This window comes from Sceloporus occidentalis, unplaced genomic scaffold, assembly GCF_023333645.1.
Source record: "Sceloporus occidentalis isolate IW3139 unplaced genomic scaffold, rSceOcc1.0.p SCAF_3, whole genome shotgun sequence".
Classification (NCBI taxonomy): Eukaryota; Metazoa; Chordata; class Lepidosauria; order Squamata; family Phrynosomatidae; genus Sceloporus; species Sceloporus occidentalis.
The window spans coordinates 188,216,356-188,239,452 of record NW_028316983.1 but is presented as its reverse complement, the minus strand read 5'-3'; the positions used below and the strand labels follow the sequence as shown (position 1 = coordinate 188,239,452).

General features: G+C 41.0%; 1 protein-coding gene across 1 annotated transcript in view; it reads right to left on the bottom strand.

Annotated features, from left to right (window-relative positions):
• Positions 1-23,097, bottom strand: part of GREB1L (GREB1 like retinoic acid receptor coactivator) — a 223,387-nt gene that overhangs the window by 106,007 nt on the left and 94,283 nt on the right. The window contains exons 3-4 of the mRNA XM_089517153.1: positions 9,914-10,085; positions 9,598-9,795 (exon numbers count right to left, since the gene is read on the bottom strand). Coding sequence (XP_089373279.1) covers positions 9,598-9,795; positions 9,914-10,082 — 367 coding nt within the window. The 5' untranslated portion in view covers positions 10,083-10,085. The remainder of the gene's footprint in view (positions 1-9,597; positions 9,796-9,913; positions 10,086-23,097) is intronic.

The window sequence follows — 23,097 nt, the reverse complement described above, 5'->3', positions numbered from 1 at the left end:
AAACCCCCCTCAGAACAAATATTGCCAAGAAAATCCCATAATGGGTTCTCTTTAGGATCATCTCAAGTTAGGAACCACTTTAAGATACACAACAATAAAAATGAACCTCTAGGGGAATAGCTACTAGGGACAAAATGGGGACATTTCCCTCCCAAATAAGAATTCTGTCCTCCTCATGAAATTTTCCTTCAGCATCCAAATATATAACAATGCAGAGAGTGAGCCACATCTAGAACTCATTATATTTTCTGTGTTCCTACTTCCTTGCTAACTCTGCTTGCCTCTTTTCTTTGGATACCTAAGCTGTATTTTTAAATGCTAGCTTATGAAGAGCCAGTGTGGCATAGTGATTTGAGTGCTGAACTAGGACTGTGGAGACCAGAGTTTGAATCCCGGTTCAACCATGAAAACCCACTGGGTGACCTTTGGCAAGTTACATTCTCTCAGCCTCAGAGGATGGCGATGGCAAATCCCCTCAGAAGAAACTTGCCAAGAAAGCCCCATGACTGGTTCACCTTATGGTAATCATAAGTCGAAAATGACTTGAAGGCAAACAACAACAGTTGAAGTTTAAGTTATAGCAGTGCTAGAAACTTGGGGGTAATGAAAGAAAATTTATTTGGGGGAAGAATTCTTATTTGTGGGTTAATGCCTCATTTTGCTTCTCCTGTAGCTATTCCCCTGCTATCCTCTAAAAGACAGAGAGAAAATGAAGCAAATAGTGTTTTGTGGGTTTTTCGGGCTATGTGGCCATGTTCCAGAACAGTTTCTTCCTGACGTTTCGCCAGCATCTATGGTTGGCATCTTCAGAGAATGAAGCAACACAGCTACCTCTCTCCCTTTAGGTACACTGTTGGGGCCTGGCCATGGTGATTATTATGAAGGGCACCTGGATTACAAAATTTACCACCACGCTACTATAAAGGGCCATCTACTTCTCAAGATTTAAAGGATTCTGTACAAGGAAAGCTGTGTCACATCCAAACTCATACCTCCTTGTGTTTTAAGTCCCCAGTGGAAAGGGAAGCAACTATGCAGCAGGATTAAGTCTAGGCCAAAAGGAAATCAAGCATAGCTCCCAGCCCCAGTGCCTGAAAGCTAAGTGTCTGAGTCTCACTCAATGCTGCATCAGAAGAATGGCAGGAGAGGAGTAGCACATATTTAAAGTCCCTGGTCCTGCTGTTTATTTAAATTTATAGTGGGGGAGGGAGCCAGGAGTCTGTTTTCCATAGGTCAGGTTATACAGGAAAGTAGTCCTACTCTGGGTCATGTTGGCATCCCGTATATCCCAGACATGTGATATCCATTTTATTTATAAGAATGATAAAGATGATTATACATTGTATCCTTTAATATAAAAATAGCATCATCTTTTTGATCAGTGAAAGGTTTCTGTTGAATTTGGAAAAAGCTCTTGAAAAATGTCGATAGCATTCACTTTTCTATCACATATTAGAAAACTGTTCATCAGTTTAGTGGGCCATATTGAACATTAACTCTCCTAATACTAATATTTGTTATTATTTTTATTTATTGTATGTTTTTGTGGTGTGAACATTCCCTTGAAAGACCTTTGATGTGCCAGGATATTTATATAATTAAAAAAATGAGATGGCCAAACATGCAATATAGTCATTGACAGCTGTTCCAATGTGGGACACGTAATGCCTGTCCTCTTTATTCAGATTGAGGATTTCTCAAATCAAGCTTTACACCATTGGGAACCAGTAAGGATTACTGCCGTGGTACATAAAAGAGCAGAGCCATGGCCAGAGGCACCCAGAGTCATGACAAATAAGAGAAGCAAATACCACAAGTGATAACAAAACAGCATGGAGATCCTGCTGTCATCATTATTCTACCGCATTTGTGAGGAGTGGGCTTGTCAGAAGGACCATTAATTCTTTTAGGTTCAAAATTATATTACATTTGGCTTTTACAAAGCAATCCAGTCTAAGGCCATTCGAAACACTGTCTTAACTTGTCTATGACAAGTTTACATTAGCACAAAAATGGAAGGCTGAAAACATCATGGGGCATTTATGCTTTTTCCAAAAAAGAGAAAATGCATCACCTCCCCCCACAGCAGAGGAAGACAAAAGTGGTTAGAGATTTGCATGAAGTTTGTATGTACTTAATTATATGTACAAATGCAAATAATTGCTACAATTTAAATAGAAAAACAATACAGCTCACTATAGTGCTGCCTGCAGTTTACCATCCAGGTGTTAACTACTGATGGGCAACTTCAAGGCCCCTGTTCTTGCTTCTTATTATTCCTTATTTTGAAAGTAATCTGGCTAGCCCTGCAAACAGAAGACTGCCTCTATGCCTCTACACATGGGCCAAGTTCAAAAAGGTGGGCATTTATGCACTGTTAAAAAAAAACTGGTCTGTAAATCTCTGCCACCATATTATCACTGGGCTAGTTGATCAATGCCCACCTTCTTCCCAGCACCATGCAACAGCAGTTGCATATTCAGGAAAAAAGGAACAGATGTCTCCCATCTGGACCTCCAGGAATAGCTTTTCCTTTTTTCCTAGAAGTGCTACTGCATCACACAGACCACGAATTGGCCATGGGGGTGCACCCTGGAGCCATCAACCTGAAATACGATGGAAGGGTTGTTGCACAAGGAAGACAACTTCTTTTGTGTAACAACAAAATACATATATTGATATAATGTAAGGTGACATCAGCACACATCACCTGCAGGATTCTGGCCATGATTACTCTACTGAAAACACTGAATAAAACCCCTTAATACTGAAGAAAAAAAATCAGTTAGGAGCAGTGCTTACAGACCACACTTATTTTCATTCAGCATGCATGCACACATATATTCTCAGAGTTGTATTTTTGTAAGATAACGATATAATATATACCTCACCTGTATAATATTTGTTCAAGCATAATTATTTTTAAAAGCATTTCCTTTTAGAAACCTAAATAGCTTAAAGGCACTAGATCCTGTCTGCCCTTGGAAGCTAAGCAGGGTCAGTTTTGGTTAGTACTTTAATGGGAGACTGCTAACAAATACCAGGTGCTGTAGGCTATATTTTAAAGGAAGGAAGTGGCCAAACCACCTCTGAGTCCTCCTTGCCTAATAGAACCCTATGAAATTAATGGGGTCACCATAGGCAAATTGAAGGTGCACACGCACACACATAAACACTTTTTTTTAAGGAAGGCACATTCAAATTCCCATTTTTGCACATGTTAATTTCTTTAACATTCATTCTCTGCAATTTTATTTATACTCCACATTTTCCCCAAAGCTGAGATTCAAGATGCCTTTATTTTTCCTCTCCCTCTTATCTATTTTCAGTTGTCACTATCTCTGAAAAATATGAGCTCTTTCTAATTAGACTTATCACCAATGTATTGTTAGTATTTATTGCTGCTATTGTTGTTACAGAGGGTACTAACTGAAAAACAACTTTATGTCTTATTGCCATAAGGCATGGAAGGTTCATCTCAACTTCCCCATTATCCAACAGTGCATTAAATACTTCACCGACAGGAGAAGCTAGTAAGTTATATGACAGATATCCTCTACAGGGCAAGCATAGGGAATGGCATATGATTGAAAAGCACAGTAGAGGCAATATTTTGGGAACAGTTACATGAATTATTCAACTATGTCACAACAATTTTAAAATGTTACCCTTCTAATGACCATTTTTTTAGACAAAGGAGGGAGAAATTTGAAAGAAGAAAAATGGCAACAATTTTAATGCATCATATTCATTTGTTTTCTACTTATAAAAAAGGCTCCAAGAGTAGCCTATATATGTTCATATTGCTTCTTTAATTTTTATTGTTTAACTTATTTTATTATTCTTAATTTATTTTACTTATCTCCTACAGCTGAAACTTAAACCTGGACTTTGGACTTCCCCTTAAACTTTGGGAACATCAAAGGCACATAATTTAATTAGATTCTTTAGAGTTAAATATTGAACAAGTTTCCCAGTTTGGCAGCCTAGTCATTTTAGTCAACATTAGCCATTAGCTGCTGTTGTTTTAATGTGGACCACAGTGTTATTTTCCTGAGGAAGGCAACAGAGTTTGTTTGCACTTCCACTATTGTCTCAGCAAAGACAGTTAAGCATCTTGGACCAGGGATTTTATTCTTAGCTCAAAGCAAGAGATAATTAAGGGATGCAAACCTGCTTCTCTGAAGTAAAATATCTTGCATTTTCTTCCAAAGAAATGCAAATAGAGCTTGCAGGAGCCATTCATTAGCCTATATTCCCTTTGCTTTGACCGGACAAATCATGATTTGGGGTTTAAGTGCCTGCTGGTTTTCAACACTGAATCAACATCCCCCCCCCCCCCCAGTTTTAACAAAAGTCTCCTTAAATTATATCGAAGTCCTTAATTAGGTAACACAAAATAAAAGCATTGGTCCTATTAAAAATATTGGCAGACTAAGGATTTTCTTGCCTTGTGGAATGAGCAGCGTAGCTTCCTTTGCTTTTTGTATTTTAAACTATTGTAATTAGAACATTTTCAAGTTCTGCATTTAACATTCGACATGTTGGGATAAGTTCAAGTCTTATGTATTTAGAGATATTAAATTTCTCTGTGTTGGTATCAGTAAAATCTAAAGCCAGTGTTTCCTACCTTTTATCCAGTCTAAATAGCTGCTGGCAAAACACTCATATTCACAAGAGACATACAAATTTATCACTCGTTCACTGGCCTCATACACATGCGTCCGTGTATGTGTGTATGTATACACACAAACAAAATTTCCCATTATTGCTATTACTACTATTATTAATTAGTATCAGAAGCAGTAGACACCACTGTTCAAAGTGCTTGATTTGTCCTACATATTTCATAAATACCTAAGGAACAAATATTTTTGGAGATGATAACACAGTGAAATAGTAACTTTCACATGTTTCAAGGGGCCAAATCAATTATATTGATATATCCTCTTTGCTTCAAGGAAATTGGAAAAATGATTTTATACAGACTCAGCTGCACACCATGTTTGCTAAAGTGACTGCTACCTTTTCAGGTGAAAGATTTTAAAGTTCAGTATAGTATTATTAAACAAAGTGGTGGTGGATTCCACATATAAAACTGCTATAGGGACACATGCTAATTTTGAATGAATTTATCCAGTGACTTGCAAAGTGATAAAAACATTAATAAATAATTAACCAGAAAAATATTTGTCTGCCCAAGAAATTGGGATTTTTACAGCCAACCAAATCTATTTTTATGCTATATTTATCTCCCATCTGAAAACAACAGAACTGACCAGCTAAAAAGGAACAAATTTAGCCAGGACAGCTGTGAAAATACAAACAAAAGCAAAGATTGCTGTGTAAAGCAAAGATTGTCTTTCTCTCCCTTCTCACTCACTGTATCTTAGCAGCAACAATTAACATCCCCTCTGTGGGGTACAGACCTGGTATTGTGCTGCTTTAAGATAAGGAATCTGCATAAGGGATTGCCTATTAAGATTTACATAAGAATTGCAGTTCACAGTCCCTTCTATTTGTATCTTCACAGCAGCTGATCAGGTATTAACTATCTGCCTATATAATTGCCTCTGAAATTGAGGTCTGATTTCTTGCAGTGCAGAAAAAAAGAACAGTTTACAACCAGACAACATGAATATCATTATTTGTGTTTCATAAATATCCTGAGTGCCTTTTTAAAGACACCAATCACTGACAGCTGCGAGGGTCATGGGAAACTGAACAAATGGTGTGTGATTATAAAAATAATGTGCAAATTTGACTTGTACTACAACACCAATGAAGTCTCACAAACAGGAGCACAGCATAATAAAAAATAGTTGCCTGCATGTATTCTTTTCATAAACAATTTTATACTTATATTGAGAACTCTTGATATATTCCATTAAACACTCAATATATTCTATTAATCCTACAAAGCATTCCAATTGTGGATGTAAAGAACTTTTGTTACTGAAAATCTCAGAATAAACTTTACTACCACTTCATAATGAAGCATCCAAGAGTTTTTACATTTTAGTTCCTAATCTAGTTAGCAAGAGGTAACATTTTCCATCTGAGGAACAAGCTAAACTGATGAGCTCTTGTGGGGGAGAGGACAAGAATTAGCAACAGTAATAAATAAAATAAATAAACTTTATTATTATACCCTGTCTTTCTGCTGCAGCAATCAAGGCAGCTTACATGACTAGAATATATTGGAAAAAGACATACTATCAATAAATAAAGTGACACCCCCCCCCCCCTTTAAAAAAGGATTAAATACAATACAGTTTAAAAATTCAACCTGTTAAAATGACAGCAATTTTCTAGTAGAGGCAGTGGTTACATAAAGTAGGGAGAGTACAGAAATTAAACTGAACTATTCTGGGAAGGCTTGCCGGAAGAGATCTGTCTTGACAGCTTTTTTGAACGAGTACTAGAATTTAGAGAGAGACAGCATGGTAAAGTGGTTTGAGTGTTGGACTCCCAACTAGGGTTGCCATAAGCCAGGACCTCCAAACCGGGACAAATGTAGGACAACATTTTAAAATGTAGGACACAGTCTTAATAAATGGAGGACAGGATAAAAAATTGACAATTTTTTTAAAATGTTAATATAAATGCATGTTTCTTAGGCATGATCAAAATGGAGGACATTTTGAAATTTGACAGAAGAGGGCATATCCTGCAAAAGGAGGAGGATGTCTGGTCACCTTGTCTCTGGTCCAAAATACACTGCAGAAATAAAACATAGCTGGACTGAAATGCCCAGAGTTCCTCACCAAAGCTGCATCCACACTGAGGAAAGAATCCAGTTCGAGAGTGACTTAACTGTCCTGGGTTAGTGCTGGGGAATGCTGGGAATTATAGTACACTGTGGCCCCAGAGCTATCTCTGACAGGGAGTCCCATAACCCTCCAAACGTAGTTGAACTGCAGTGCCCAGAATTCCTCCCCAGGTGCATCCACACTGAGGAAATGGTCCAGTTTGAGACTGCTCAGTGCTGGGGAATCCTGGGAATTGTAGTCTATTGTGGCCTCAGAGCCTCTGACAGAGAAGTCTCAATGTCTCCCAAACACTAGCATTCCCAGGATTCCCTACCATTGAGTTAAAGCAGTCTCAAAGTGGGTTATTACTCCTGCAGTGTGTGAGAGAGATAGAAAGGCTAGGGACTGGATTCATTCATTAACTCACAAAAGGAGGATATCTGTGTCCAAAACACACTGCTTTGACTGCCAGGGCTCAGTGCTATGGAATCCTGGGAATTGTAGTTTATTGTGGCACCAGAGCTCTCTGACAGAGAAGACCAAATGCCTCACAGACACCAGAATTCCAGAGCATTGAGCCCTGGCAGTCAAAGTTAGAAAAAATACACAGGGGCAAAATAAATATTGAAAATGGCCACGCACCTCCTCCTCCTCATCATCATCATCATCATCCTCATCCTCGACTCGGTGCCAAAGGAAATGGCCCTCTCCCCCCTGCTGCCTTGCTGGGACCAAACAGAGGAGGAACTCCTCTTCCTGAGTCTGGCAACCTCCTGTTGCCAACAAGCCTCGAAGATAATTCCCCAAATGTTTGGCCAAAACTCACCAAATCCCCCCATATCTCACCAAATATTCAGTCAAAATCCCTGGAAAGTCCCTGTAATGTTAATATGGCAATAAAACGTAGTCCTAATTGAATAAAAATAATTGGAACTTATTTCAACTCTCAAAATTACCATTAAAACCAACCACCAAAATCACACCAAAGGCTCTGAAAAGTACCCATTTTGGTGTAAAAGTCACCAGATTGGCGGGGCTGGGAGTCAAGGAGGAAACCGTGCAGGGACGCCCCCTAGTGGTGAAAAACCGGGAATGTCCCGCCGGCAGGAGGGCTATGGCAACCCTGCTCCCAACTCATCCATGAAACCCATTGGATGACCTTAGGAAGGCACATGCTTTCAGCCTCAGGGAACAGTAATAGTAAGCCTCCTCTGAACAAATCTTGCCAAGAAAAACCCATGATGGCTGTAAGTCACAAATGAGTAGGAAACACACACAAACAACAAAAATAGTATTCAGTAACAATATTATTTTATCAGGTGTTCATCTTCCACAAAATGCTTAGAATCTATTACTTGTAGAAACCAAATTCAAAATCACAACTTCCTATGGCATATCAAGAAAAACGAGAAGACCACTGCTGAGAAGACTAAAGTCTCTTCCTTCCCCACAGCTGCTGAGATCACTGTTTTCATGCTGCTAATGGATACAGCAAATCAATCATCCTGATCAGGATCACTGGGGAGAAGACATATTCTCAGGTAGGGGTATAGGGAGTCAAGTATTCTTCTGTGTGGAAACAACCTGTTCAACCATCAATTAATATTAATGAATGTGGCCTCTTCTGTATTTTCACTATCCCTTCTTTCCTTCATTAACAAGAGCTCCCAACTACTTGAATCCAACCGTTTGTAGAAGCTTTGACACTCCCTACATCTTGTAGGAATTTTTGATTGCCTCCTGGAAGACAAGCCAGTTTATAACCCAAAGGGCAGCTTAAACATTTCCATCTTAGTGCACAGCAAAATAAAGTGACTTATTGCTCCTGATTTGAAGCCAAATTCGGGCTGCCCCCTGGTTTTATCGCATGGCTTTTGTCCCCAAAATTGCCATCTGGTTACAGCCCAGTTCCAGTACTGCTCCTGAACTCGCTTCAGCAGACATTTTTCAAAATAGGGACTTTGAAAAATGTCTGCTGAAGTGAGTTCAGGAGCAATACTGGAGCTGGGCTGTACCCAGATGGCAATTTTGGGGACAAAAGCCATGCGATAAAACCAGAGGGTGCCCGAATTTGGCTTCACATCAGGAGCAATAAGTCACTTTATTTTGCTATGCACTAAGCTCCAAAATGTTAACTAGGATTGCACTAATCTGATAATATATAATCATCTTCCATTTTCTCTTTCAGCACATACGCATGAATGGTTCAGCTTAACTCAGCAGCTTGCTTACCCCATACTAAAGCAACAGTCTGTAAAGCATTTTTTAAAAACTATTTTTGTCTTTAAAAGGGGCCCCACTTATTCCAGAAGTGAGTGGAAACAGTTTCCAAGAGTAACAAGGACTGCAAAGCAGTCTGTAGCCTAAAACTGAAAAAACCCACACCAGATAGATAAATGAGAATGAGTTTTATGTTACCTTGAAGTCTAGCAGAATTATTATGTAGCATTCCTGTCATGCTATATATGGTTACCCCAGTGAAAACTGGATAGGACTCCTGTTACTTTAATGGCTGTGTTGAAGAAGGAATTTCATCAGATGAACTGCCCTCTTTTACACAATTGTCTATACAATCTATACAATTCAAACAGGAATTCTCTTGGCTCGAAGTATCTTCCAGTGAGGATACAGTGGGGCTTAGGCTAACATCTGAATAGATATTGATTGCAATGTTATAGGCATCTGAATAGGTATTGCAATGTTAGTCTCTAAAGGTCCATAAATTACCATTCAAGTCATGGTTATATATGAACATTATATATTATTCTAATTGCTTTCTTTACATGCAGCTTTTGCTAAAACAATATTCTAACGAAGTTAAATAAAAAAAAATTCTTGAACTAACCATCAGTAGTGCAAGACCCTTCTGGGGCAGGTTTTTGTGCATAGGGAATTGGTGGACTATTGGAATCAGACATATCTTCCTCATCCTCATCTTCATCCATTTCATTAATAGTTTGGCTAGTGGAAAAATCCAAGCTTCCATTCTGGGTGTAACGGTGCATCAGTTCTTTGTCTAGTTCCTCTACTTTTGGCTTCACATCTGAATTAAAACAACAACAACACATGGCTAGGTGTAAATGTCAGCAGACATGAAAAATTCTTGTTGTTTAAAAAAATATTGTATGTAGCATAATAAGAGCCATTAAAATATGTCATACTTGCTTGGTTACCTTCCGGCGAAATAGGTGGCTGGTCAGGGTCTAGATAAAGCTGAGAGAAGATGGGGCGAGGAACAACAGTGTTACATCTTAAAGAGGCTTCTATTGAGTTGTGAAGAGCTTCTTCAAAACGGGCAGATTTCAGTTGCCCTGCATACGAATTCCCCATGATCTGGAAAATAAATGTAAAGAATTGAGAAGAGATGCAGGTTAAATATACATAATACATACATTCCTCCACTATGTGAAACAAGGAGCAATGAATTAATAAACATTTTGCATGAGGGTTTAAATATTAGCAGTAATAAGGAAGCCACCAAAAATAACATCTTGGAATGTTTTTTCTAGCATTCTTTTAAGTCCTCCTGCCTGGTTTTCACTGATGGAGTTCTTTACTCTCACTGAAAAGTATACTAATATATCTGTTTATAAATTAGTGTCTCTTTTTTAAAAGATGAAATTAAAAAGAATCATTTCAGATTTCAACTGGGATGAAAGAAATTTAACAAAGATAACAGGCCAGATCGTAGAAGATCTCTCTCTCTCTCTCTGGCTTTGCTTCGCGAACTAAGATTCAGGAAGGACTCATCCCGCACTTTGTGCAAGTGCGTTGGTGACTAAAAAGGCCAATCCAGGACAAACAGGTCCGGTTGCAGAAAGCACAGCGGAAAGTCTCCTTGGGTGATGTGGTTCTTTCTGTGTTGTCATTTCTCTTCGAGACTCGTTCGCCGTGAGCTTTTGAAAAAGGCTGCAGCATCGTGGATAGTGCGTCTCCATGCTTCCCAATGCGAGACCAGGGTGAACCATTGTTGGTGATCAGTTTGGCCAAGCCTGAGATGTTGTTTCAGGGAGTCCTTGTATCTTTTCTTTGGGGCGCCCCTCTTACGCTGACCCGTGGCAAGTTCACCATAGAATACTATTTTTGGGAGGCGATGGTCCTTCATCCTAGAAACGTATCCTGCTCAGCGCAGCTGCGTCCTCAATAGCATGGCCTCAATGCTGGTGATCCCTGTTTGCTCAAGGACAGCAACATTCGTCACATAGTCAGTCCAGTGTATATTTAGAATTGTGTGTAAACAGCACTAATGAAGGTGTTCAAGAAGTCGTAGGTGTTGGCAATAGGTGACCCATGTTTCAGACCCATAGAGGAGAATAGACAGTACAGTAGCACTATACACACTGATTTTTGTGCTTCGCCTCAAGTGTTTGTTACTCCAGACTCTTTTGTGAAGCCTTCTGAGTGCACTATATGCCTTTGCCAGTCTGTGATCGATCTCTTTATCAATCTTGGCATCTGAGGAGATGATACTTCCCAGGTAGGTGAATTGCTGGATGGACCTAAGATGTGCCTACAGTGATCCTAGAAGATATTCAAGGTTAAATAGTACAAATGATCTATTTTAGGAATCTTCCATGCTTTTGTTTTCTTTCTTTAATACTTTGTGAGAATTTGATAGTAACTCTGTTTTGACTGGACTGGAAGCCTGCTTAAACTTGAAGCACCACAGAAATGGCAATGAAATGGAGGTTAAACAGATAATGTGTCTGGGAAAGTGCAAACAGAGGCTGAGATCTTACATGGTCCAACACAGTGTAAGAGTTCTGCATGTGCAACTCTGATACAGTTCCCCTGTCATCACCCCAGCACTCACCATTATACAGGACAGAGCTAGTCTAGAGAACAGGAGGGTCCCCCCCTCCATCCTTCCCTTCTGATATTTGACCCACTCATACTCCTCTTCACCCACGCATTTTAATTATACAAGTAAGGTAAGATGGGTACAGAGAAGTGTGGGCTTGTTAGAAACTTAGGCTGCATCTGCACTGCAGAAATCATGCAAGTTAACATGACTTTGACTGTCGTGGCTCAATGCTATGGAATTCTGGAAACTGCAGTTTTGTGAGATATTTAGCCTTCTCTATCAGAGGGCTCTGGTGCCACAACATACAAATCCAAGAATTCCATAGCATGGAGACATGGCAATTAAAGTGCTATCAACCTGGGCTATTTTTGAAGTGTGAATGCAGCCCTAATAATTCAAACTGAAGATGTCACATAACTGAATTTGGGAGCCTAGTGCCTGTATCTAAAATTTGTTTTAGCACTGGTCTTTGCAGACCACACTTCTTAATTAGGAAAAACAATGAAGCAATTCAGTTGTCCAGAAAACTGTCTCTGATACTAGAGACAATCCTAACAAGCGGCCATTAATAGTTTTATCCTTCACAAATTTGTCTAATCTCCTTTTCAAATCATCCAGGTTTGTAGCAATAGCTACATCCTGCAGCAATACATAATATATTTTAATTGTGCACTGTGAAAAACTACTTCTGTTTCCATTAAGCTTGATTTCACTCAGGTTTTATTTTTTTTTCCACTGGTAAGACTGTTCCTCCCTGTTTCTGCCTCAGATGACAAACTCCTTGGCTCCATAGACTGTGTTCATATCTTTGTGTGTACTGTAAAAACTGCATACAATTTTGTGTGCACTTTAAAGACATATGCACTGTGTGCACACTTTCCCAAACATACACATTTTCCTTTTTTTCCCTATTAAAGGACTTAATGCATATTTTTCAAAATATACACTTTGTACACATTATTTAAAGAGCATTTAATATGTATCTGTTTAAAGGATTAGCTAACAAATTTAGGGAAAGTATGGATTTGGAGGTCTAAATATATTCTAATCTGGGTTTTGGTTCAGAAAATACAAATTTTGTAAATTCTCATGAACTGAACTAATTTCTGTTCTTTCCTTTCTTGAAACACCCACCTTGTTTAGGTGAATTTTAGGCGGGTTACAGACCGCCGAAAAGCGGCAGTCTGCTGCCGCCGCCAGTTACAGCATCCAGGAACCGCAGCAGCCAAACGGTGCGGTTCCTGGACACTGCGAAGAAGGAGCACGAAAATCGCGTTCCTTCTTGCACCCCAGAAGAGACGCCGCAAGTGCCGAAGCGCACACTCGCGGTGTCATTTCCGGGGCATGACGTGCGGATGCAGAGTGTCCACTACGTCAAGATGGTGGCGGCCATGTGGAACAGCCACCGCCATTTTGTATGGACTGGGTCCATATTAGGGTTAGGGGCGTCAGGAAATGATGCCCCTTTCTAACCCTAATACGGACCCAGTCCATATTTTCAGGCCCGTCTGTAACGGGCCTAAGTCAGAGAAAGAAAAAAACTTCTTCCAATCCACATCATGCAAAATTCAGTACACTGTCTCAACTACTTTTAGTACTGCTAAAAGATTAAAATAGCTAGTAATTCTAGGCATAATCCAGCAAAGAAGCACATTTCAGTGGGGAAAATTATTTTTTTAATCTATCAATTTAATTTTTCAAACTATGAAAAATATTAATCTTAAATTTAAGGAAAAACAATTTATGATACTAAAAAACACAAAAATACACACACAATGTATTGTGTGTACACTTGTATGTGCATATAAAAGACCTGCTTTTCAGGATTTATACTTTGCACCCAGATATTTATTACCAATGTGTTTTAAGTTCAGCAAAGGACAGAGCAGAGTTTGCATAACATCTTAATTTGCATTTGTGATTTGCAAAGTTTGAAGTATGATCTACTGTATGTCTTGGAATAAATAATAGCTCTTTTCATTAAAAGAACCCTGAAGCTAACTAAGCTTTAATAACAAGAGTGGAGAACATAATTTATAAACATCTGTTTCTGCTACCGATTGAAGTATTCTGTGCCATGCATATTCCAGAAGCATACAGCAACTGTAAACCTCAGGCAGATTGTCCAACTGATCTTCCCAGCTACCATGGCAAGCCCAATTTATATCAACAAAATGCAAAATATTAGGTTATACAGGTAGGACATTTTTTCTTCCCATCAGACTAATGCTAGCCTTTGCCTTTTGCACTGAAGAAACTTCACATTGGCGGGTTCCACACTGCCAAAAAGTATGTGCTTGGCACGTATTAGGGTTAGGAAGGGGCGTCCTTTCTGGACGCCCCTAACCCTAGTACGTGCCGAGCACATATAAAATGGCGGCGCCCATTCTACATGGGCTCTGCCATTTTGACATAGCGGACGCTTAGCATCCGCACATCGTGGCACAGAAATGACGCAGCAAGTGCGCCATTGGTGCCTTACGGTGTCAAAACCACGCCACTAAAAGAACCTGCTTTTTGCGGGTTCTTTTTGCTGCACCAGGGAATCACGCAGGTTGTCCACTGCGATTCCCTGGCACAGCAAACACCGGCACCAGCAGACCACCCTTTTGGGCATTTTGTAAAGCGCCATAGAGTCACAGAGGTCCAAAAAACATTGCAGAAATAATGCAGTTTGAGACTGTTTTAACTATCCTGGCTCAGTGCTATCAATTGATGTATACTATGCATATTTCAGAAGCATACTGTAACTGTAAACCTTGTGTAAGACATTCAGCTGTCCATGTTAGAGAGCTCTGGTGCCATAACAAACTACAATTGCCTAGCACTGAGCCAGGGCAGTTCAAGCAGTCTCGGACTGAATTATTTCTGCAGTGTGTTTTGGACCAGAATCATAGAGCTGGAAGCCTTTGAGCCACTGAATCCAAGCCCCTGGTCAATGCAGGAACACACTTCAATAATGTAAATTTGGCACCAAACTTCTGAAACATTGTTAAGGATAGTATTGTTGTTTTTATATTCTTTGTGGCTACTGAACATTTAAAATTTGATCCCCCCCCCGGAGGTTACAAGTGTAGTAGAGATCATGACATCTGATTGGGTAGGTGGGTGCCACAGTTCTACTGCTGTTTTGACACCTAATAAGAATCCAAAATTAAAATTAACTAATTTTAAATAATATTTAAAAAATATTTTAAAAACTACATTGCAAAATTTCAAAAGGAAGAATACAAATAATTAGGGGTCTGATATGAAAGCGTGACTGATATCAGGGTCCTTATCCTCTTCTACACAATTCAGGCCAAGAAGGGGAACCTCAGAGTGAATGGTGTGATTCATTATACATACAAAAAGGCACATATTCCCATTCCCAACCCATAACATCTGGTCTTCTCCCCCACCCCCCACCCCCACTCTTCTCTAGCTCCCTTCCCATTCTCTTATCTTCCTTCTTCTTTCCTGTTCCCCATTCTCTTGGCTACATTTGTTTCCTCCCATCTTCTCTAGCCTTCCCTTTCCCTATCTCACCCTATATCTCCTCCTACCCCTACTTTCTTTGGCTACATTCATCATAGCATTGGACTAGGACTCTAGAGATCAGGGTTTGAATTCCCACTTAGCTATGGAAAGCCACTAGGCAAGTCACATTCTCTCAGCCTCTGAGAATGGCAATGGCAAACCCCCTCTGAACAAATCTTGCCAAGAAAAGCCCATGATCACTTCCGTCTTAGGGTCACTATAAGCAAAGAATGACTTGGAGGCACACAATAACAAAAGCTAAGATGGGGGGAGCCTCAAAGTTCAGGACGTGCCAAACAATGATGGGCAAATGATAATAAGAGCAAAAAATGACAGAAATTTCAAGGGAACTAAGGCGGGATACAGACCACCCAAAAAAGCACCTGTCTGTTATTTGTTATTCAGTTGCACCAAAGCCAACAAAGAGCCAGAGGGGCTGTTCAGACTGGCCATTAAGGCGGGCTTGGGGGCAGAGTCAGGGCATGCTGTCCATACAACGACTCCATCCCCGACTCCACCCCCACAACAGCGTGACATTGTGCACCGCTCCACACAATGCACAATATCATGGCACTCCTCTGGTGCTGCGTTTACACAATTCAGCCCCAAAGGAGCACCTTAAAGCCACAGCGTTGCAGCTATTGACCCGTTTCCAGGGTGCAAAAAGGAGCCGCTTTTTACGACTCCTTTTTGTGCCCGGAAAAGGCCAGATCGGGGCTATGGTGTGCAGTTGCCACGGCCCCAATCTGGGGAGCCACCCCTTCAGGGATGGTCTGCGCAGCCCCTTAGTATATTTTTTAAACAACTTGTCTTTTCATTTTGGATATATATTCACCCTTGAGGTTGCTGATGCAAAATAATAAATAAAATTGAATTCATAATCAGAAATAAAGGTCAGGATCTTGAGTATATTTCAATCAAAATTAGTACCCCTGAAATAAATGGTAATTATTTTGAGATGGACTTCCTCAGAAGTTGCCAAACAGAGATGTCAGAAGAATACATTATGCTTTCTACAGTGTCAATAATAATATCCAGCAAATAGAATAAATTACTGAGAACTTTGAAAGGTTTTTTTTAAGCCTCTTAGATTAGCATGGTAACTAACAAGCTCCTTATGAAAAGCTGCACCATATGTCACTCTGTGCATCAAGCCTATTAATGCAACAACTAACCACACTAACTTTTTCTTTTTACCTATTTTGTTCTACTTTACTTGTATTTCCTTTTATCCTCATACTGCTTCTCATCTGTTTTTAGGATTTTTCTCTTGTTAGTTGAACCCAGTCAATTTAGGAATAAATTCAGTCTTCTAAAATTATGTGTCCTTCAGACAATTTGTAGTGTCAGTGATGAACACAATTCTCTAAACATTATAAACAATAACTTAAGTATTCATTCAGTGAAGACAAGTACAGTGAAACGCATACTAGTTCACTACAAAACATTTTTATCTTGATATCAAAGTGTACAGTGGACTGGCTTATATTTTTAAAAGCACATCACTGATCATAAGTAAAATTGACAGATTCTGTAGCGATGTGCTGTTTCATATAGACATAAAAGGGTTTTAATCTGCCCACAAGATGACAGATTTGCAAGGACAGCCTTTTCTGATAACAAGTTGAAATGTGCTTACATCTGTTAACAGGAGGGGATAAAAACCAAGAGGGGATAGAAACATTAATATCAGTATCATGCACATTTCTTTCTTTTTCTCTGTTCTTTGTGCCTTTTACACACTGGGAAAATGTGGGTTGTCAATGATCCCAAATCCCACTTTTATGGCCCCACTGTTCCCACTTCCCACTGTTTAAAGATATGCCAATTTTTAATTATATTTATTTGTCTGAATTTCAGCCAAAATACCCCCAATACAACTGTACCTGCAGTGGTTTAGGGTGGCTTCCCTTCCCAAACCCCATGAAAAATTCTCAAAAGAAAGAGGTGGAGGGGAAACTGATTTGAAATTAGCAAAAGACCAGAAATGATGGAGTGTCTGTCTGATTGTGTTAGCATGATCCAAAAGGGTAAAAACTGCCCAGTGGCCCAATGCAGTTGCCCATCCCTAGTATTCAGTTGGGAGCAAGTCCTACTGAACTGAATGGAACTCCCATTTAAGAAGATACAAATAGAGCTCTGGTGATGTAGTGATTAAATGCCAGTACTGCAAGGTTGTGAGTTCAATCCCAGCCAGAGGATCAGGGCCAACTCAGCCTTGCATCCCTCAGAGGTCACTGAAATGAGTACCCAGCTTGTTGGGGGCAATTAGCTTACATGTTGTAAACCTCTTAGGGAGTTATTTGTGGTTTTTTCGAGCTATGTGGCTATGTTCTAGAAGAGTTTGTTCCTGTCGTTTCGCCAGCATCTGTGGCTGGCATCTTCAGAGAATGCTTAGGGAGTGCTTAAGTGCACTAATAAGCAGAATAAAAATGTACTTGCTATTGCTATTATTACTATGAATTTTACTGAGGCGCTTTACAGACTGCCCAAAAAGGGTAGTCTGCCGGCGCCTCCGTTTCCACCGCAAGGAAGCCTCAGCCTCCAAACGGGGAGGGTTCCTGGCGGCGGAAAAAGAAGTCGCAAAAGGCGGATTCTTTTTGCGGCACGGTAATGATGCCACAAGGCGCCAATGGCACACTTGTGGCGTAATTTCTGCACTGTGACGTGCGGACGCTAAGCGTCCGCGATGTCAAGATGGCAGCGCCTATGTGTATAGGGCGCCGCCATTTTGTATGTACTACGTATGTACTAGGGTTAGGGCGTCCGGAAGGGACACCCTTTCGTAACCCTAGTATGTACCTAGTACGTACTTTTTGCCCGTGCGGAACGGGCCTGAGATTCACTGTCCTTCTTAAAATGGCCCAGTTCATTCAAGTCAATGGAATCTTCTTATCACATAAATGAAGGTTCCTCTGTATAGTTCTATTGTTGATGCATGTGGGGAAGTGGGAAGAAGGTCATCAACAGACCTTCAACTGAGACTAGACTGAGGTCATCTTGCAGGATGAAGATGTATCTCTTGACATGAAACAAAACAAAGATATGCAAGAGCTCTCAGCAAGCTTTCTGACAAGTAAGCCCTTTGAGACATAGAGCAGTGGTGGGCATAGGCTGAAGTCTGAAGTGTTGGATGCACTGCCACAGTTCGGGACCCTCCAGAGGTTTGGATAAAGAATCTGTGGCCTCCTTCCCACCTTTTCACTTCCTTACATCAGCAGCAAACTTTACCTACCAGACAATTCCTTCACTGGTTCTCACTGATGAAATTACCATAAATGGAAGAAAGGATGAAACTCCTCCATCACTGTTATTGGAAAATGGCTATATGCAGTCAGCTACAGAAAACAGAAGGGAATCTCAGAAACTAGCAGAACTTAACTGAGAATTATTATTAAATTCCCAGAGGAAAACAGGAAATTAATCAGAATTAAAGCAGGAGCATTTCTGTAATAAGAGTTGAGAGAATAATGTCAAATGGGCAATGGATTATTGTTTAATGGTTATTGTTTGAAAACTTAGGCGCGTTACAGACCGCCCCTTTGGGGCGGCCTGTAGGTGCTCCTTTCCTCGTTGGATCAGGGCCTCGGCTGCCAGAGCGGCAGCCTCCGAGGCCCTGATCCACCGCTTTCCAGGCCACAGGGAAGCAGCAAAAGGCCGCTTCCCCGCAGCCTGTAAAGGGGCGTCCTTGGGGCTTCATGCCCCAAGGACACCCGACGGCGGTGGTGAGGAGAAGAAAGAGGCTGATCGGCCCCTTTCTCCTTTGCGTCGCTGGCGCAGCCGTCTAAAGGCTGCACCAGCGACGCAAATCGCGAAAGGAGCTCCGTTTTGGAGCTCCTTCTAGCGCCACAGAAAGGGCACTCTATGCGCCCTCGCGCAGCGCAAAGACGTCACATCCACGCCACCCCATTTGGAGGCGGTGCGTTCGTGACATCGTAATGGTGGCCCCTATGTGTATAGGGCCCCACCATTTTGTATGTCCTGGGGACGTACTAGGGTTAGGTGTGTGCATAAGGCACGCACTTTCCCTAACCCTAGTACGTCCCCAGGACATATTTTACGCCTGTCTGTAACAGGCCATCGTTAGACTCTACCTATTGGAATACATAATAGCTGCTATAATGTCCTATGTCCACTATGAACCCTTGGAGAACCTCTGAATCCTGTTACTTGAGAAAAGTAGGAGAACTGAATGGATGGTCCCCTGTTTAGATTTCATTATAAAGGAAAACCAAATTTAGCATGAACTATGGTATACATTGTTGACAGAGAGACTGAAAAAACAAGAGAAATGTCTTGAGGTGTTCCATAGAAAAATGATCTGTTGATAAAAATTATTATCAATAAATTATTAATCTATTTAACATCTTAAGATATGTCTGCAGTTTCCTCTGCAGCTTTCTTTGGAGATCCCTGGTTTTATCTTCCTTTCATAAACAGATTGGCTAATACACTGCTATAAACTTGCAAAAAATTTCCTTACTGGGAGCATATACTGCCTGGAGCTTAAATGTATCTCTTGTATATAGAGTAGGTATATAGCCTTAGAATAAATAGCAACATACAGTTGGCCCTCCATATCCATGGATTCTGCATGGATGGATTTCACCATCTACAGCTTGGGGGTAAAATTAATCCCCAAAACAAATTTTGTTTTTGCCATTTTATATAAGGGACTCCATTTTACTATACCACTGTATATAGTGAGACGAGTATCTATGGATTTTGGTATCCACAAGGGGAAGGACTGGAACCAAACCCCAGAGGATACCAAGGACCCACTGTATTATTCATCATTCTGTTTTAACTAGGCATAAATTATATGTGACACATTTAATTGTATTTGTTTATAATCCGTCACATGCAGAACAATGCCAATAGCGAGGAACTGGATCAGGTCAGTTGTTGTTTTTGATCACTCTTTCCTTTTCTCTCCTCCTCTTTCACCTCCATGAAATGAAATACTGGCTGGTAGCCCGGCATTAAGAATTGCTGTTCCAACAAATACTTAGAAGGGGGTGTACTTTTGTAGTGCCAGTACAAACTATTCTGTGATGCTAAATCAGCACAATAGTCAAGTATGTTAATGCAAATGTTTAGGATTGGACAACACATTGCCATTAACATCTAGGCCAACCTGGATAGCAAATCTTCATGTTTGATCACTAATATATACTCCAGCATGCTACTATAAACCATTAAACCAGATGGAGGGTGTGCATGAACTTGTCTAAACTTGCCAGAATACTTGAGGCTGCCCCTGGAGTATTCTGAGCCCCAAATTCACCCCTCATTACCTGTTGAAGATGTCCGGCTTCATTATGGCCTCAGACAAACCCACAGTGACTCCAGCCCACACAGCAAATCACCAGGGATGCTAAGGGACTACCATCCACCTGTTGCTGCTTGCCATTGCCGTCTTTTGATTCAAAATATTTTTTTTTAATACAGGACAAGGGGTGTAAACCTTGAATTGGGTTTGGGCATTGTGTGAACAACCTTGCCTTACTCTTGTCTTAAAGTCTTAAATTATAAATTACATAGCTATCTTTACAAAAACATTCTCACACTACACATGCAGTTCTCATAAGCTAGTTTTTAGTAAGTCAGTAAGGTCTATTTCTAGTTGGGAATGAAATCAGTCTCATAAAATTCAGTCCAATTAACTGGGGAAGTTCTCTTCTTTCATCATAACACCAAGTCACCCCTAACTTAATCCCCACAATACTTTTCTACTCCATCTTCTTTTATTCAGCTCTCCTAAGCACTCACAAAAATCCCATCCTACCATAAGGCCCAAGAAGTTTAGAAAAAGAAAAGGAAAGGGGCGAACCTTGCAATGCACACTATAAATTTCAAACCGGCTTTCGGGCAGGTTACGGGGTTGAGACTGCTATGGTCTCCCTGGTCGATGATCTCCGTCTGGGCATGGACAGGGGTAGCGTGTCCCTGTTAGTGCTCTTGGACATCTCAGCGGCTTTCGATACCATTGACCATGGTATCCTTCTGGAGCGCCTAGTGGAGCTAGGAATCGGAGGCACTGCGCTCCAGTGGTTCCGATCCAATCTCTCTGGGAGGTTCCAGATGGTGCAGCTGGGGGACGTGTGCTCCGACAAGAGGGCCCTTATATCTGGGGTCCCTCAAGGAGCCATTCTGTCCCCCATGCTTTTTAACATTTACATGAAACCTCTGGGAGAGATCATCCGGAGGCATGGGGCGCGGGGTTATCAGTACACTGATGACACCCAAATAGTCTTCTCTATGTCTCCGACTGATTCAGTGACCAAGGATGGCATCTCTCCTCTTGTTGCCTGTCTGGAGTCGGTAATGGGCTGGATGAGGGAAAACAGACTCAGCCTGAATCCAGAGAAAACGGAAGTACTCGTGATAGGTTCCCCTGGCCCAGGGATGGCGGTGGTTCCACCTGTTCTGAACGGGATCACGCTTCCCGTGAAGGACTCAGTACGCAGTCTGGGGGTGCTCCTTGATTCGTCGCTCCACCTTACATCTCAGGTGGATGCGACGGTCAGGAGCACCTGTTATCAGCTTAGGCTGATACGCCAGCTGCAAACCTACCTGGGCCGGGGGGACCTTGAAACGGTAGTACATGCTCTAGTAACCTCTCGATTGGATTTCTGCAATGCGCTCTACATGGGGCAACCCTTGTACCATACCCGGAAGCTGCAATTGGTGCAGAATATGGCGGCAAGACTGGTCACTAATACACCTAGGACCAGCCACATAACACCGGTCCTTAAAGACCTTCACTGGCTGCCTATTCGCTTCCGGGTGCAATACAAGGTGTTGGTTATTACCTATAAAGCCCTAAATGGCTTGGGCCCAGGGTACTTGGAGGACCGTCTCTCTCCGTACAATCCGCCCCGCACACTCAGATCAACTGGGAAGCAATTATTAAGAGTTCCGGAGGTCAGATTAGTTACTACCACCAGGAGGGCCTTCTCTATCTCGGCCCCCAATCTCTGGAACTCGCTTCCCGATGAGCTCCGCTCAGCCACCTCACTGAACCAATGTAAGAAGGGGTTAAAAACACACCTCTTCGAGCAGGCATACCCCTGACTCCTGACTCCTGATGTGCTCCCCCCCCCCCGTCAGCACTGTTGAGCTGTCACGAGATGTGGTTTTATTGCTGTAGTTGGTGTTCTGATGTTTTATATGTTTTGTATTTTGATGGTTTTAGATTGTATTTGCACATGTTGTTAACCGCTTTGATTTTTAGAAAAGCGGTATATAAATAAAAATTTTATTATTATTATTATTAAATGATAATGCCATATTATCTTTCAGCAATGCTGCCCTGTAATCAACACAGAGATAGGAACATTGATTCTTACCTATGATAAACTATAGGATCTTCAGCCCTTATCCACTGGGAAATTTTTGTTAAGCCATTACCCTGAAATTTTATATCCTTGTTGTTACTTAGCAAATAATGATCATCCATATAGAATTCACTTAAAGCAGCATTATTCTTATTATTGCCTCATTTAATTGTGTCTTACTCTTATTTTGTCAAACAATGAAGTCCATTTATTGAGCTTTGCAAGAGCTTCTTGCAACTGTCCCTACAGATTCCAAAGGACTGAGGACTAAGGTTGCCAGAGTGAAAACTGGATAGGGCTCCTGCACCTGTAAATATTACACAGAAGAGGAAATTTCAGCAGCTGCTGCTTATTACCCAGTAGTGTGACAAGCAACACCTGCTGAAATTTCCTCTTCTACCCAACTATTAAAGGTACAGGAGTCATTGGTCATTGCAAATGGACTGCCATTGCCTTCACAATTCCATGAACAGGTAGTTGCCCTGGCAACCAAATGAGCCCCTTGGTTAGTGAGTGATCAAATGAATAAGGAGTGAGCAAGTAATGAATACGCTACCGTTATAGCAACAGGTACGTTGTTTTGCACAGCCCAAGTCCTGGATGATTCAAAAGAGCAGGTAAGGAAGGGCATCTATGGGCCTGAACAGACAGGCCAAAATAAAGCTGCTTCGGCTCAATTTGC